Source organism: Tachysurus fulvidraco, chromosome 2 (assembly GCF_022655615.1).
Source record: "Tachysurus fulvidraco isolate hzauxx_2018 chromosome 2, HZAU_PFXX_2.0, whole genome shotgun sequence".
NCBI lineage: Eukaryota > Metazoa > Chordata > Actinopteri > Siluriformes > Bagridae > Tachysurus > Tachysurus fulvidraco.
The window spans coordinates 29,155,621-29,174,382 of record NC_062519.1 but is presented as its reverse complement, the minus strand read 5'-3'; the positions used below and the strand labels follow the sequence as shown (position 1 = coordinate 29,174,382).

Genomic DNA, 18,762 nt, shown 5'->3' with positions numbered 1-18,762 from the left:
GTAAGCCTCTTTTGAATCGTGCCTTGTGTTGTATAAGACAATCTTTCAGCCTGAAGATATGTGCAAAGTGTGCAAAAAATATTGTTGTCTATTAAGAGCAAACGTTTAAAGAAGCTGACGTGCGAAAATTTATAAAAAATGATGTCTGCCCTTGAATATCCTGCTTCATTCTTTCTTTCTTTTCCTCTGTTTCTCCAAGTATCTTTGCAAGTCAGCTGCAATTGCAAAAAAAATGACAAAAACAAATGTAGAAGAGTAGAAGTCAAATTCACACTTTCAGAGTAAAGAATTTAAGGCTCAACCTGTTCCTGTCTGCTATGAATTGCGTAAGACATTGAAACGTGAATCTTCTGTTCATCTTTTCATGAAAAAACATTCTCTGAATATGTGCACACATCAAAGGGCACACCTTGTTTAAAGTATATTAACTCTCTTTTCTTGTTCAAAAACTTCTTACAAGACTTTGCCAAATGAAATCAAGGCCATCATCACTCAGATTCCAGGAACGGGAAAGAAATAATTACTTCTGCAAGCTAAAACCATTTTTCTTTTTGATGTAGAGCTATTGCATGTGAGAGTTACAGCATGTGAGTAGAGCAGGTCGAGACCCTCTTTATTACACTAAAATGTCACAGGTGGACTGGCATTTAGGTTAATAAAGAGGATTATTGCATGCATGAAAATAATAGGGCATCCTGTCCTTGGAACATGGACTTTGACCCTCTCTGAACTAGTCACGACATATACCTCAAGGGCTTATTAGGGAAGGAATACACTGGCGATATTTGAATAAGTTAACCTTTTCACCAACTTCTAAGGCACCAGGTGTGATTATACAGGATAACAGGCTGCCACTATGAAAGAGACTCAGAGGAAAGCTAGTGGCCTTTTGGGTATTACAGTATGTGGAAGTTGACTCTATTAAATAATTGGTTCACATATTAGTTCCTAAACACTCAGCCTTGAGAAGTAATCTGTATTAAGTACTAGTTTGAATCAGTGTGCATGTAAAATATGATGAGACGTGTTGTAAAACATCAACATGCTTAAAAACCTCCTCTTTACCTTATGGATGTCCGAAGCCAGTTGCAGCAAAGATGGTGATGCTGTAGATTGTGGTCCATATGCTCTAACTGGATTATGGAGGCTGACATAGGCCACAACTGTGTTCTCCAAAACTACCTTGTTTGCCTGGAATCACAGTGAAACTTACGGATAATTGTGGGAAATGTGAAAATTTATCAGAGTCTGTTACCAGTTCTATATTACTGTATTATTAGACAAATACAATTACAATATAATATACTTTAAAAACGTAATAACACATTGTGAAATGATGCATCGCGATGCAAAATTGAATGATTTTGGAAAATATGATTCAGAAAAAAATTCAGATTCTATTATTATACATTGACTGTGGTCATTTGCCTGGCACTGACAGGGCATGAGGTTCAATTCCTGCCAGTTTACATGTTGTCCCCATGCTTTGTGGGTTTCCTCTGGGTACTCCATATTCCTCCTCTAGTCCAAAGACCTTTGTTATAGGCTGACTGGCATCTCTTGAATGTTAGAAGTGTATATGAATGGGTGTGTGATTGTGTGAGACCGTTCCTTGCTGTAGGTTGGCAATCTGTCCAGGGTGTCCTCTGCCTTGTGACCTGAGTCCCCTAGAATAGGCTCCAGGTTCCTCATGACCTTTCGTGGGATAGGCAATACAGAGCATGGATGGATGGATGCACTTAAAGTGACTGCACTCTATGAACAGCAGAGTCCTTACGATAACCCCGGATCACGATAGTCGACGTGCAGTATAGGTTATATGACTATATTTTAATAGCACTAACTATAGGCTGATGCTGTCAATGCCCAAGGAAGAAGTCATTTAAACCAGACATCATTATTTTAACTGATGTTGAAGCTTTATTTCTAGATAAAATGATGCTTCGGGTGTTTGTGATAATTAGAAGAGCGGGTCCATAGCTATATAGGTGTTAGAGTAGAGTAGAATAGAGCAATCAAAGGTGTCAGTGTTGACCATGTTGACTTTGCCCAAAGGATGATTACTGACTAGGATGCACAGTGCTCTCATCACTATCAACATCTTTTAAAGAAGACACCTCATTTTCAATGTCTTCAAAGCTAATCAAAATGTCAGGATATGAAGTTTTACCTTTCTATTTTGAAACCCTAAATGGACAGGATGGGAAATTGCTTCTCAGAAATACTTTTAAAATGAACAAAGATATTTGTTTCCTCACAATAGCTTTTCAGTCCTGGCAGGTATTTGAAATAGAAAAGTAAAATGTAGTTGTAAAATGTACTTTTTAATGTTTCTGTGTCACGCATAAACGTGTGACATTCCTAAAGGAGCATTAATATGAAAGTTATTATTAATGCCCTATACTTCTAAGGCTGTCTTTACACTCTACACCTATTCATTTGAGTCACTGTTTAATAAAGTATTAATAGCATTAATAAAACACTAGACTTTATATAGATACAGATAGATACCAGTGTCACCAGTCGAAAATCTATTCTGGGAGCAGATGGATTTGGGTCAAGCTATAGCTATGTAACCAGCTCACAATTTGGGTAAATGTGCTTCAGTGCTTTATTTGTTGTACGCTTCACTCAACAGACATTAACACTATAACGTACAGTATTACTTCATACACTGGTGCCACTGCTGTTTCTTCATGCTACATGAGTGGGCCTTTCCTCTGACACCATTAGCATGTAAACCTGTTTTGGTTCAAACCCATTTCTTGTTAAAATTGGAACGCAAAAATAGGTGAATTGATTTGAACCGATTTCAATTAGATAAAATCATTTGCTTTTCTGATGCTCTAAAATTACTAGCAACCCTACAGTGGTGCTTAATGGCTCATATAACAATTTGTAGATTCACGCATGTATTTATCTAGCCTACCTTACAAATATTTTGAGCCTACTTTCTAAATATATTGATTCATATGTATATAAGATATATTTATTCAAATAGAGACATCTGACTATTTGAAATTCTAAAACATCTAAAACATCTTAAAATCGAAAACATCTGACACAAATCCAGCATTTCTCAGAATAATTTTATATCAGACTTGCAGTAAAAAAATAATGAATTTGCTTATACTTATGGACTTATATCTACTTATAAGTAGATTTCTATTCCATTTGTGGAATGGAGCTATAGAGTATTGTTAAAAAGGGTTAAATATTCTCTCAGGGAGGAAACTGAAAAAAGCATCGCCTCTATACAGTACTTTATTTCCTTTTTTGCCAGGGAAGATGGTTAACGTGTAACATAAATATGCATGTTAACACACACGACCTCACACTAATCCTCGGTCCCAAGACTGCTCCTAATTTATTGATTTAGTGAGCTTCAAAAGATCATGTAACCATACGTGTGTATAGCAAACCAAACATTGCGTAGGTTAACATAGCAATTATTGAGGTGAAGGCACTTAAGGAGCTCAGAGAAGAATATTGATAATCTTACCTCTCCCCATTCAAAGGAGCCGATATTGCCAAGGGCAGAACCTCCCATTGAGCAGAAGACAATGGTACGGTCCGGCTGCCAGTGTGCATGGGTCTTGGCTGTTAGGGAGGCGATGATTTGAGAGATGACTGCAGCGCCACTACTCCAGTCTGCAAGGCCGCCCTCATACCAGCTACTGTGACGAGAGCCAACAAGGACATATCTATCTGCAAACACACACAACCCACATGTAGGAGCTGAACCAAAGGTACTAGAGATTATACACACAAACCCCCGAGGGTACCTGTATCAAACAATGAGTGCAAACCAGGAGGCAACAATGAAACTAATAAAAACTCACAAGCATTTGAACTAAGCACACATATTTGAACAGAGATATAATATGATGTTGTAAAGGAGTCTTGAGGGACATTACTGGAATTTAGTAGGAAGCAATAAATAAGGAAAAGAAGTAGAAACTAAATTAATAGCAAATGCTGGTTGGAAAGTCACTGTACAAGGAGAGGAGCTTTTGGATCATATTTCAGAGCAGGTTATGACGTAGTAAAAAAGGCACGGTAAATCTCAGAAGTAATTCCATACGGACTTTTAACACTGCACAGAGAGGGCAACCACTGGTCAGTAATTAAATGCCTATTTTCAGCAGCTGACTGACCTGCATTTGGACACTGGTGGCAGACATTGTTTTAGGAGAGCAGTGTATCATGGTGTGGAAAAATAGCTGGCTCAGCACCTGATGCTTTGTATAGCTTGTGTTCTGTATTTCACTCTCAGTTTCTCTTCTATTCTCTCTGTACAAGACTTTGGGGATTTAAAGCTGAACCTCTCGTGTTGCAATACACACATGCTTTACAGTGTATTTGGACATTTACAAACATTCATGCATGAATAATATAATATTTTCTGAAAGAAAGTACTTGCTACATGCGATTGATGAATGGATGAATGAATGAATGCACAAGAAATGCAAGAGAAAACAAAGAGAAAGTACAATCTCTGTTCACTTTATAAGAAACATCTGTACCTGCACATCATTTGAGCAGCAGCTCACTGCAAAAAAGAAGTCACGCAGATACAGATCAGGAGCTTCGGGTAATGTTTACATCAGATATCAATGTGATCTTGCTGGCTTAGAATATTGAAGAAACTGCTGATCTCTAGAGTTCACATAGAAGATTGGAAAACTGATTGAAGGTGTCTGTGTACAGATGTTCCTAATAAAGTGGACATTGAGTGTGCATAGAGCATAGAGCCATTGATATTGCAGATTTCATAACCCTGAAAGTTATGTACAAGGAAAAGAAAAAGATATAAGGATTTGGAGAGACCTTGAGCCCTACAGGATGTGCTGCACTATGAAGGTAAGTTTAAAGCAAAGCTGGAAGGCGCATTATAATCAGAAGACATCACCGAATATCAGTTCCGATTAAATTTCTGGAATATTCTGAAGTGTTCATTCCTAGGCATTAGTTTTCGAAATTATTGGTGTATCAGAAAGAATGCATAGTAAGAGTTATATTGTGCAGTGAAACTACCTGTTTTACTGTTCATATGAAAATAAACAAATCTTTAAAGATAAAAATAAAAATATATCTTGAAAAAATAAAAATATCACTTGTTAGGTGGAAAAGTATTTTAATTAATTCATTCATTATTTTGTCATTTATTTATTTGCTTCTTCAGTTTTATTAAAAACTCTTTTCAGCAAAAATATACACAATATCAAACCTGGATTAATGTTTCCTCTCAGGTAGCCAATGGCATTAAATACTCTTCTGTATGACGTTTGAGATCCAATGCTAAGCTTTATAATCCTCTGTCCTAAAAAGAGAAAGAGACAGCAATGGATTTATTACAACAATTTTCAAATGTGAATGATAAAAATCTCGATGTTGAAGAAAACCAGACTGTAAAATGTTCACTGTAAAAGTGTAGTGGTGGTAAAACTTATTATTAACTTCCAGGACTCCTGGAGTCAAGGCACATAAGCTAAGCCACAGACGGGCTTTTATACCTGGTGGAGATAATTTAATTTAAAAAAAAAAAAAGAAAAGAAAATGCCACTGATTGCCAGGTCCATCATCCCTAAAGCTCTCTTCTTTCATTTTTACTATTATGGCACAGAGGATCCACAACACCTCTCTCACAGCATCTCTTAAAACTGATGCAAAAGCAAATAAAATTCCTTCTACCCACTGAGAACCTGACGCATGCCAGACAGTGCATCAGGGAAATGAACAGGTAGGCGCTATATGCTACTGAGATCCTTGCTGCGCTTCTCTGCTGGCAATTACACACACAGGAGTGAATTTTAATATAGCCGATACCCTGACAGATAAATGCGTTCTGTTTGTGTGTGCGTGCTTGTGTGTGGTGGGTTTCCTGGTGGGGGTGGAGGGGTGTGTGTGCCATGCATGTGTGTGTGTGTTCAAACAGAACGTTGGCAGATAAGATGTGGGATCTCTGCAGGTTTGGGGTGCAGACAGGATTGAAAATTCCGTTTCAACAGGACCCCCAGATCACAGGCAGATGTGCTGGCCTTGGGGCGTAGCACTCAGATGCTCGCGTTTTCTTTATTTCTTTTTTATTAGTCACCTACTATTTGAATATCAGAGAGAAATAAAGATGAAGTCGCCGGAGAGGATGCAGGATGCACGCTACAGTGTATGTGTTGCGGATGACGTGGAGGAGATGTGTGAGACTGGTTTAGTGACAAGTGCTTCTCTACACTCTTGGTGTAATTGATTTTAAGCAGGACAGCAGTGGTCTCCACACAGCCACAAAACCTAATTTAACACTCCCAACACAACAACAAATGACAATAGGTAAAGACTTGAAGATTTATGTAGCTCTGTTGGAGCATGTGCGACAGGTTGCAGCATCCTCAATGCACGACTGAGTCAATAAATTGGATTGCTTTGGAATTAACCAATATTAAGTAGAAGGTATCCATTGGGGTCCTCGGTAAGTTAGGAATAAACTATTTTTTTAAATGAATCATCTTGGCTTTATGAGTAGATAATCAAAATAGAGTCTATATCTTGATATATGTATTTATACTTTTGTACAGAGGTGTGGAATCAAATATGGGATCCCGTCAGACAAAAAAATTCATTGACATGTGAAGGTGAGAGTACAATCAGATATAAAGCAACGACGTGTTGATTAACATGGGAGAGGATAGGACAAGGTGAGAAACTTTATTCATGCAGAAAAAACAATAAAAAGTTAAATACTAGTCAGAACTAGAAAACATTTACAGCAATTTGTAGAGGCCCTTATCTAACATACAGTACATTTCATCCAGGCAGTTGAGGGTTAAGGGCTTTGCTCAAGAGTCTATGGGATGGAGCTTGGCCATGGTAGAATTTGAGCACATGAACGTCGAATTCATATTCCAACAACCTCACTGAGCTACCAGTCGTAACAATCCAACACGTTAGGCAATAACTTATCAAATGTAACACCCAGTTAAACTCAGATGTAAGTTATATAAATATTTTACAACATGTACTGACTTTTGGGAAGATAATAAAACCATTAGTTCATTATGGAAGGTCGGTTAGTCACCTGGTTTATTATCATGAACGGAGAGAAACAGTACCCGTGACACCCACTGCTACCCAAGCTACTCGTCCACGTTAATCGATACCATTATAATTAAAAAGATTTCGATAAAGCTATTCCTTGCTGCTTCTCTGCTTGAGCACTGTAATTGCACAGGCAATTTATTATACTTATGGCATTCATCGGGGAAGCTTGGGGGAGTTGAGGCGATGTGGCAGGGAGCAGACATTTGCAGAAAATTCCAATTCGTTTGGGCCTTTCTCCCTTCGATTGCTTTTCTCTACGCTGAATAAGTGTGAGATGAATTCTGGCTGGGAGATGCACAGCGACACAAACCCCCCAAAATGGTGCAGTCATTCACATTCAGCTGAATATTGTGCTACACCAGATGCTCAGAATGTCATGAACAATACATCGCCTAGCTTTTAAACATAAGCATGGCGTGTCTCTTGAGAGCAGGTCCTCAAGAATCCTCTATGGAAAGGAAGGAGTAATATGATTAGGGCATGGTGAAGCAATATAGTGGGCTTAATTGAAAGGGAATTAAAAGTGAGGACACTGACAGATGGAAACAAACGATTTGAACCCTCTGGAGTGGTCAGTGCTCAGCCCAATCAATACACAACAGATTACTAGTTTCTAAGCATTTGATCCCGCTAATGGAATACAGGTGGTGGATGGGGACTGGAGCCATGCTTGATTGGGGAGATGAAGAGCCCTGAGGTAAGGTGGAAAAAGGGGACATTCAAGACACGAGACATCAGCTCCTCCTTTGCTATAGGGAATTCACTCGCATCGATCGCGGCACATCTGACTGACAAAGATGACGTTGTGTATCACTGGCAGCAAAATACATCTCAACTATCAAAGTATTTATTACACTGTGTCCATTTAAGCAGTGAACACACATACAAATAGGCTTGGACGAGTTCTAATTAAGCATGTTCTCAACCATACCAGTAAGCAATGCATTGACTCATAATAACCCCAATACCAGCAGCCTTTAACTTCTTCATTCAAACTTTGGCAGGGGGATTTGCCTTAAAGCCCATGTCCTTTCATTTTGTCGCTGAAGCTGAAAATCCTTTACTGTCTATCAAGCTGAGACAGCGGCGCAGCAGCACAGGCAGGATCTCCAGGGCGACGATGCAAAGATAAGCGAGGATTTTAACTCAATAGCAGGAATTAGAGCTTAATAACCCCCATTTAAACTTGCCGCAAATGCTTCTTAGCATACACGTACAACCAGAAGAGGGCCTCCATGAGCTGCAGCTTTATGTTTGTGTGTATGCAGTATGTGTGTGCATGTGCATATGTGCGTTAGTGTTAACACAAGTTGGAGAGGTTTTTCACACGTATTTTTTGAAGCTGAAGTCATGGACACTCAGATTCTCAAAGACAGATTCTTTATACAGTCTTTGTGGCCATTTATTTCAGTGATTTATGTGGACAGAATTGAATAGTCAGGAAATGATAACCACAGAAAGACAGCTCAAGCTGGTGAGTGCTGTGAACTGCCATGCCATGACATCGCATAACATCTCATCCGCACAGCTTCACGGATGTAATAAAAGGTCAGAAAAACCCATTTTCACATTTAACCTGTCGTTTACCTTCAATGATCTTTTTGTATCAACCATGACCCCTATGGTCACATGAGCAGAGCAAGCCAGAAATTTACTGTCTATTTTCTGTTTTTTTCAGCATTTTTCTTCCAAATTTATTCACCTGCTAATTCCCAGCCACCAGTCAGCTCTTCCTTATCAAATGGTAGCTAGTCCTGCGAGCCAGACAACTTGTTTTCTGTATCACAAGGCAGTGTAATACACACATTGTAAAGTGCTATCCATCCCTTTCTGCATACATGAGCTTAAAGCCACCCATTATTGGCACAGCATTGCTGTGAGTGCCAGGTTATAAGCTGCATTCATCCCTGCCACCCAGCTCAAATAGCCAGTTTTGCTCCCTTGATGGGTGTTGCACAAACTCACCAGAGGATAGGTTGAAAGAATTGCAGTTATGCCACTTAAAAGTGAGCCCATTCATTAGCTATGTATGACCATGACTCAGACCCACAATTCAATCAACGTCAAGAAGTATTTTCTCAATTCTATGCAAATTTGCTATGACAAATCCAAATGATTCTTTCAATTGATTCTTCAGACCAATCGATTTCCCCCCACTGATTAATTTAGTTCCTACCGGCAATTATGTCCATTTATTGTTTGGTACACAAAAATACAAGGCAAATATCAAAACTGGTTAAATTTTATCCTGTCATACATGACCTATTGTTAAAACTCTGGTGACTGTATGTAGCTAGTACAGTTAGATCGTTTGCTGCTCTGCCAATGAAGCTATTGTGAGGCCTAGCATGCAATGTAAATCAGAGTGAAATACATTTTAAACTATATTGAGACTGCCTACAGGGATGAAGTATGAAACCTGACAGCCTGGTGCTCATCCTACAACGTCACACCAGGAAGAATGAGATTGTGGTGGACTTTCGGAGGAAATGTAGACCTGACCTTTGATCTGTGCTCATAAATGGAGAGAGTCACTGGTTTCATGTTTTTTGGAGGTGAACTTTACAGAGAACAACTTCTGGGCCACATGTCTCTACTTTTTTAAGATGATTTAAGAGAGCAAGAGGACATTCTTGATTTACAGTAGAGAATGTTCTGACATACATCAATACAGCATGGTGTAGAACTTACAGCATGGTGTAGAACTTCACAAGAGAATAAAAGGCTCTGGATATTTTTTTGCTGACATCAAAATAATAATAATAAAAAAAGCATTTTTGATAATACTTTCTAAAGAATTCATATTTGCATTAAATATAAACAGATGCGTATGTTAGAATGCATTTACAAGGTAATGTACCCATTGTAATTATTTTTAAAAATGTATTTCACTTACAGTATGGATGTCCTTATTTGTAAAAGATTAGCATTGAATATTTATTATAAGTAGAATTTAAAAGTAATAGTGCAAATTTAATTTTATTTGTGCTCATTTGGTATAACAATGATTCATGTTTCATGTTCTATGGAAAAAGTGAACAATACTGTAGACTGCGATTTAAAGAATAATACAATTCCTTAACATTATTGCAGTAGCTCCCAACAGTAGTCATGGAGAAATATGCTTCACATTCCTACCCTAGGTTTCAAAGTCTATTCGAGTTTAATTATCTTTAATAGAATGTAAGAAATATGAAGTGATTGCAGGAAGAAGAATCCAGAGGCGAATGTATATGCCGTGTACTCAATCTGGAGCAAGACCTTCCATGAGCAAAAAAGTGAGCTGCTTCTATTATTATTAAGATACTGTACACTACTGTGGTGTCAAGTGCTATTTTAATAGGTGGCAGCCAATTAGTGCTGCTGGATTCCAGGACGATAAATTGATTAATTTGGGAATATGCCAGTTTAAGCCACCTTAACAGTGTGGCATAATTTGGTGCTGCAGACAAAATTCACACATTGGGAAAGAATATTTAATTTATGAGTTGAAACTAATGGTCTTAAAAAGCATAACGTTCCATGTACACCAGTGGCCTCTGTAAATCTGTGGCCAAAGACAGCCAACAATTGATTAAATACCATCACTATAAAATAGTTATATCACTACTAACACTCTTAAACACTACTAAATACTTATATATATACTGTATATAAAAGCCACCAATAGAATGAGAAAAAAGGAATCTTCTAAACTAATGGAATGGCTAGGGAGGCTAGAGAGGCTGGCCAGCATGCCCAATTCCATACCCGTCAAGTGAGAGAGGACCTTAGGTCTGTGATTTCTGATAGGTGGGCTAAGATGGAATCTTGACACCTGAGGGCTTGGATTCCTAGGAATGTCCTTCCCAAAGCAACTTCCCCTAATTCCTGCCCTGCTGCCTCTGGTGTTTCAGGGGTAAGTGGAGTCTGCCCCAGCTCCCTTTTCCTTGCACAGATCTAGGAACTTCTCTCGCTTATGGGGAAAGAGGCCATAGAACATGTTCCCTTTCAAACTCTGTATTACAGCCAGTATTTTGTTGTTCCCATGGAAGACACACTATTTCCACGAACATTTACGAAGTGCATGGACACTGCCCTGGGACCACTGCGTCTCCAGGGTATCCGTGTACTGAATTACCTGAATTGAGATGCTGTGCTTGAACATATGAGATCTGTACTGTAGGCCTTAGGTTGAACCCAGAGATGTGTGTGCTTTCTCCTTCTCAGAGAACCACCTTTCTGGGGCTAGTTTGGGATTTCACCACGATGCAGGCATGTCTGTCTCCCAGTCATGTGGCTTTCATCTTGTCAGCAGTGAAAGCTATTCAGTTAAGCCAAAGCCTCTCTGTTGCCGAGATGCAGAGAGTGCTCGGCTTCATGGCGGCAGTAGTCAACATTATCCCTTTGGGTCTGCTTCACATGATTCCATTCCAGCTCTGTGTCCGGGGTGTGACCGCCATTGCTGCAAACCATAAACCAGTCCTCGGGACCTCCTTGGGAAGGCACCCCTGGTCTCTCTTTTTCTGCACAGTGCTAGGCAACTGAGACCTTCCTGCAGACTGTGCCTTCCATCCTGGGACCTCTTGGTGGTCATAGAGGGGCTGCTCAAAGCCCCTTTTGAGCCCAGGAAGGCCTTCAGACCTACTGTCCTCTGCTTCTTGAGTCGGCAGAACAGGGGAGGCTGCACTTGCTTTGCCTGGTAAGGGCCGTGAGAACATATGTCCACCGCTCAAGTTTGTGGCTCAAGTCATCCTCCCTGTTTGTCTGCTTTGGGAGCCAGGGTACTCTGGTCTCCAAGCAATGCCTCGAACATTGGGTAGTAGGCGCTCACTCCACTAGGGGAGCTCACTCCACTAGGGGATCTCATTGTGCAGTGCCCTGGCCAGGGGTGCTCCCCTCGAATAAATTTGTGCTGCAGAAGATTGGTCCTCTCCGCACATCTTTATCAGGTTCTATACCCTGGACCTGGACCTCACTACAGGGTCCCAGGTCCTTCAGGGCCATTGATGTTCTATTCCAAGTCTGCTCATGCTCTCTTACTGTCTCTGGCAAAGTCATCAACTGGTGCGTGGTGGCATTGGTATTTGATGCAGCCTTGATGCAGCATCAAAGGGAATTAACATAACCTGGCATAATCTGGTGTAGAATCTCCATCATATACTGTAATGAGATTGAATCTGTTGCAGAATACATCTCATGCACTATGACGTGTAATGATCTTAAGACTCCTTAAATCACAATAAAATTGGCTAAGACTGTTTGTGAAAAACTTCAATATATTCTCAATATTCTGTATTTGTTTACCACAAAATTTACCTAGATATCATCTTCTCGTTTGTTTAGTGTCCACTTTGTATCTCAATTCTAGTGTATACTATATCTTATCGCATTTGAGGGGGGAAATATCAGCTTTCTCAGTCCACCTTTTCTCACTTGATAAAAATGGGTTAAAGTTAAGTGCTTCTTTTATAGAATAGAGTGTAGGTGTGATTGAAAATCTTGTGTCCTAAGAGCACTAAACAAGAAAAAAAAAAAAAAACTGGCAGCACTGAAGGTGTGAACTTCACATGGGCAATTTCAATAATCTGAGTGGGTTGACCAGAAAAAAACACTCATTTAGGATGAATGCAAATATGGATAAGTTTTCCTGCATTTATATTAATACATCTTGTGAATCTAAATGGTCGTTTTGAGTTGCTCATTTTAAATATGGTCCTATTAGTGAATAAAAGGGTTTTTTTCTCTACAAAGGTGCAGATGAAGAATTTAACCATAACTCAAACATTTATTTACTGTATGTAAGTGGATGTTTTGACACGATTGTGACATTATTTACAGTGAAAATATCCAAAACAGATACCCTTGCTGCAGAAATTACATGGCTACCTATCTCTGGAGTAGTAAGCATTGTACCATGTTGAGGAAGTTGCATGGAATTTCTGCTAACTGTGAACTAGCTGCGCCTCTGAAGAGCCTCTTTTATGTACTGTGCCAAAGCCAGCTGCATTGTGCGAGGACACTCATGGATGCTCTAGGGAACAGCACTAGAGAACTGAATTCTGTGAAAGTGATGCTTAAGATAGACAGCCTCCTGTAGAATATTCTACAACAGCATGGCTCTGTCTTATTGGCTGTAACATCAATAATGGTTTACATACATTACATACTCTCTCTCACTCACTCATTTTCTACCTCTTATCCGAACTTCTCGGGTCACAGGGAGCCTGTGCCTATCTCAGGCGTCATCGGTCATCAAGTTAGGATACACCCTGGACGGAGTGCTAACCCATCGCAGGGCACACACACACTCTCATACTATGGACAATTTCCCAGAGATGCCAATCAACCTATCATGCAACGTTCATTTATCCAACTCAGGAAAGTCAGGAAACGACAGTGGTTTTGTGGTAACCACATCATATCTCCAAATGCATCTATCAATTCATCAATTTCTTTAGTAGCTTTTCCATAAAATCACAGGAAGCCTGAAATCTATCTTAGGGGACTTGGGGCACAAGGTGAGGGACACACTGGATAAGGTACCAACCCTTTGCAAGGCACAACTGCACAAACTCATGCATCCATTCACACAATACAGACAATTTATAGATGCCTAGAATATCAGGCTACAATGTTGGTCTTTTCAATGGGGGATACAATCTGTGGGAGGACATGCAAACTCCACACACAGGACTGAGGCAAGATGTACTACGCCACCATGCCCCCATGTCACTCAGTCATTAACTTCTTACATATAAATCATAACACAACATAAGTGCATGTGTCAAGAATTGTTATCTGTGGAATTTTTACTTTAGGTATAGGACATGTGATATGACATGCAGTATGTTTACCTGAGCCTGATGCCATTTTCATAGGAATGCAAGGTTGGCTATGTCGGACACCAGGTGCAGAGAGCAACTCTTTGGCTAGCTCGGTTGATATTGGCTGCACCAACAGAGACGTCAAATTGCGACGATCTTCCCTGAAACTGCCATCTATCAAAACAAAAAAAAGAGAAAGCAAAAAGCCTGAATTCCAGCCCATCAATGCATATGATTGCCTTCAAACATGCTTAACACATCAGGAGAATGAGCCATTTAGCACAGCATGCAAGAGCAAGCTAATTACAGTACCTCAATCTAAAAGTTGTCTGGTTGGTCAATATCTTTAATGGTACTCCAGCTAATGCAACTCTACCTAAGCAGCCAAATGTAGTTAAAGCAAACAGTTTGGACTTAGCTGTGCATACCTGTGGTGTGTATCCATAGATCTTGTGCTACTTGGAAATAAGCGGGGAAGGTGGCTATAATCCACCCTAAATCCAGCACAGGAGAGTCCAGAGGGTTGGTGCGGGATTTCTGAGGTGTCTGTTTGTATTAAAGCTTTTTTCCCTGCCGCTGATTGTGGATCACTGGTGCTACGCTAATGCGTTGGCGGATTTTAGGTTTGAAGTAATGGCTCTGGCAAAACCCAGTAGGGATTTTAGGTTGGTGCAATGCTCCATTGATTTGGCCTTATTAAAATGGAGGAATGGTGTGCCTAATCCCACTTTAGGAACAAATTTATTTAGCAGCTTCAATTTTCCAGCAGCTCTCCCACACCGGTGTAATAGGTCGGAGTCATACGCTGCTAACAATCAGGAGACCACAGAGCTCTGCATTCACTTGATTACCTTCCCCTGATAAAGTTATATGAAACAAAAAACAATTATTAAAATCTAAAGCAGAGCCAAGACAGCAGTGGAGAGCGTTCAATCATTTGCCGGAGAAATGGGGATAGATCATATGATTCTGAATGGATCTATTGTACACAAGGCTCTGATGAAATTATCTACACCTGAGTTGCAGAAACCAAAGATGGTATATAGGGGAACGAGATAATTTGAGTTAATTAGCTCAACACTTATGAATGAGCCTTACAATAAATTGTTATTTGTGGCTGCATGAAGCATGTAACAGTGTAATATCCTAATTTTCCATAAATTGTGTGTATTTAAGAAGATAATTCAACATTTCCATAAATGGATTTCTCTCCTTCGGGGATCTGATAATATGATCACGACATACAACTCGTTTGTAGGAGATGGGCTTTCAAATTGAAACAGGCTGCAGTAAAATAGATAAAATAGAATTTTAAAAGAAAGAGTGTGAAAAGCATTCCATAGTAAATCTACAGGGACATTCTCAAAGCACGCTTCTTCCTCCAGATTGGCCAAAAGAACTTTCTCTACATTTAAAAAGAATAAGCAAGGACATGGCCAGTATCTCTTATCATGCAGTACCCAATTAGTTCTGCATCTTGAACAGCTAAAAACACTCTTCCAAAGTATACAGCACCAAGAAAAGGAAAAAAAAAAAAAAACACCTTCCAAAATATTACCCTTAGAGTGCTGCTACATCAAAGAACAAGACGGGTTTTGTCCTTGGCAATCACAATGAGGCAGTGTTGATGCCTTTTGATGGGCCACAGGCAGCTAGAAAGCTGATATAGTGGTCCATGTTATTGGAGTGTTCGAAGAAAAAACAAGAGCCTATTTTCTTTTACTCTTCTACCACTCCTTTATTACAGCAGACGTTATCACACTTTCTTCTGTTCTCTCTCGCTCTAAGATGCTCTCTTTCTCTCACACACACGAACAAACACACCCACACACACGCACGCAGGCACACACACACACACACACACACACACACACACACACACACACACACACACACACACACACACACAGAGTATACCATGACAGTCAACTTCTTAATCTCTTGCACTATATTACCAGGGTTTGTTTTTATCTTTATTTAACTTTAACTTTATTTAACTTTAACATCCAGCAACCTAGTGATGCATTACAACAACTATAAGAGTTGGTAAAAATAAATGGGCTTGAAGGGGTATGGGTGTAACTAAGGCCTTGTGAAGTATCATAGCATGAAGCTTGGCCACCTCATTAACCACCTTTGGATAAGATTATCCATGGAAAATTTTAAAACTCATTTCATCATTGTTCAAAAAAGGACTGTCAGCATACGTACCAACAGTGAGCGTATGTCATGCAAGAATGATCAGGTTAAGTTAAAACAAACAAACAAAAAAACAACCAAACAAACAAAAAATCTTAGCATAAATATCTTACAGTTACCACAGAATTTGAAGTCATTTCTTCAGTTTGTCAGTAGCTAACCTTAACTAAAACTAAAATTTACATCTAAAAATATACATCTAATAATAATCTAATAATAATAATCTAGAATTTTTATTCTGTTAATTCTTATTTATTTTATTATTCGTTATTTCCTTTATCATTAATTATGTTTACCTTCTGCTCTATGTTTATGTTCTGTAAAGCTGCTTTGAGACAATGTCTATTGTAAAAAGCGCTATACAAATAAACTTGAATTGAATTGAATTGAAAATTTAGCTAACTAATTCTTTTGATATATAGAGAAATTGCTAGCATACCTCACAAGTCACTGAAGCCTAATGGTATGACCCTTTTGTAGCTTTTGTTGTAACAAACAAATGCTGTTTCTTTGCAGCCATTATATACAATAGGAATCCTACTCAAGCCATTCATAATCACATTACATATTTCACAGCACCCTAGACTGTTATATCAGTACTCCATGATCCATCAGATTCAGATCCATCATGGACTCCGTGGTTATGCATTTGCTTAAGCCTTCCTTCTCACTCTTAAAAAATACAATTAAGGTTATAATTTAAGCCATTAACATTATCTTATTTGCAAAAATAATTCTATGGGTCATTTTTATGATCGACCCTATTGAAACTTGCATCAAATGATCATGGAGAAACGTCCACTGGGGCTTTACAACATTAAGCCTGTGTCGCTCTTACATCCAATTGCTGTCACATCAAGTGTGTACACAATATAGTATACAAAATAGATGAACCAAAACTAAATAGATTGAGCAAACATTCTCGTCAAAACAAAAATGATAGAGAAATGGCAGAACTGTAAGCTTTCTGGTCTTTGGTTTGAATGAAAGAAGTGTGTCACTTTTTGGGACTATGGGACATGCTAGTGGTTGTGAGTTTGAATCCCAGGTCCACCACGCTGCCGATGGGCCCCTGAGCCAGGCTTTTAACCACAATTGCTCAGTTGTATAACGATAAAAATATAAGTTGCTCTGGATAAGGGCATCTGCAAATTCCAAAACGTAAAGTAGCTAATTGTCCCAGCTTTAACTTTTTCTTTAAAATCGAATTATGGATGTACAGTATTAAAAACAAAGTGGTAAGTGTTCATTACTCATTTGCTATCAGGCTTCCCTTGTATTACAAGGTAATAGCCAAAATGACTGAAGCTGATGAGATTATATTAATGTATATCTTCAGAAAATGATAGAAATGTTGGCAATGGTGCCAATGTACATGTTTATTCAGCCATTAAACCAATCTTGGATGTTTCTCTTGCCTCACACACATTATATCTTGTACTGTCCACTACTTACAGTAACAAACTGACAATGACATTTAATGTTGTATTGCACCATGTGGCAAAGTACTGTAGAGGCAACATAAGAATTTCCTCTGGAGAGACACCAGTCTATCACAAGGCATCAGACACAGTGAAATACATTTCACAGGTAAAACAGTGTTATTGGGCCTTAGCTAATTACTGATGCATCCCTTAGTCTTAGGAAAGAGAATTTGCACTTCTAAGCTGCTTAAATAATGTAGAACCAGTGCGTATTTATAGGATAAGTAACAGTGTAAGTAAGATTTGATTATTTAAGCTCCTTCTAGCTGTATATTAATTGGTTTATTGTGACATTTGAGAATTTCAGTAGATATTCAGCTGACTTTGCTGACTTCAGCTGACTTGGCTTCTGCTGAAAGTGTCAGGTTCCCAATGTTTTAAATTTCTGTGAAGTGAAGAAAAAGAGTGAAGTGAAGACATGCATTATATGGCCAAAGGTATGTGTACACTTAACCAGAACATTCATATATGGGTCTTACCCACAATGTTGGAAGCAAATGATTATAAAATTGTAAAATTATTATTTACATTCATCACGAGACGAGGATCTGGTCCAGCATGACAATGACCCTGTTCACAAAGCAAGCTCCAGAAGGCATAGTTTGCCTAGGTTGGTGTGGAAGAATTTGAAACTTAATTTAAATGGTGGGTAACAAACCCTTATTATAACAAAATCAGACAAACTAATCTTTAATATCTCACACGACCCTGCACTACACATATACATATAAAGTAGTTCACAAGCTAGCCTATCTGAGCATGACAGACATATAGCACTGCCATATGTACTGTACCACCACTAAGCTGTCATTCAAGATGTTTGCAAACAAACTTTACACTCATTAAAAATGTCTGTAGTCTTAGAAATGCAGAGTGCTTGAAGACTGAACTGGCCTGTGCTGTATGAATGCAAATTGAAAGGAAGTGTTTTTTATAACTATTTGTAATTATTTTTTCAATATGGCATCGCAATCTAAGAGGTTGGACACCCACAGAGTCCGAGGCCTCCATGATCGTTTCAAGCCACGAGGCACGCGGCTTGCCTCACTACTTGAAATGGAACTCTAAGAATTTGACTCGCTATGTGATTATCTGGGCACCAGACTGATCAGTATTTAATGAGATGAAGGAAAGAGACCTCTATAGTCGTTCCAGTTGTTCCTTCTGACTGTCACAAA

At 39.0% G+C, this 18,762-nt stretch overlaps 1 protein-coding gene across 3 annotated transcripts in view; it reads right to left on the bottom strand.

Annotated features, from left to right (window-relative positions):
* The window catches only part of LOC113657924 (inactive N-acetylated-alpha-linked acidic dipeptidase-like protein 2), a 217,419-nt gene that overhangs the window by 59,588 nt on the left and 139,069 nt on the right, over window positions 1-18,762 (bottom strand). For 2 of the 3 annotated variants that reach the window (XM_027170093.2, XM_047810598.1), the window contains exons 6-9: window positions 13,932-14,075; window positions 5,231-5,323; window positions 3,503-3,708; window positions 1,066-1,191 (exon numbers count right to left, since the gene is read on the bottom strand). In XM_027170093.2, the coding sequence (XP_027025894.2) occupies window positions 1,066-1,191; window positions 3,503-3,708; window positions 5,231-5,323; window positions 13,932-14,075 (569 nt within the window). The remainder of the gene's footprint in view (window positions 1-1,065; window positions 1,192-3,502; window positions 3,709-5,230; window positions 5,324-13,931; window positions 14,076-18,762) is intronic. The other variant, XM_027170096.2, reaches the window with a different exon arrangement.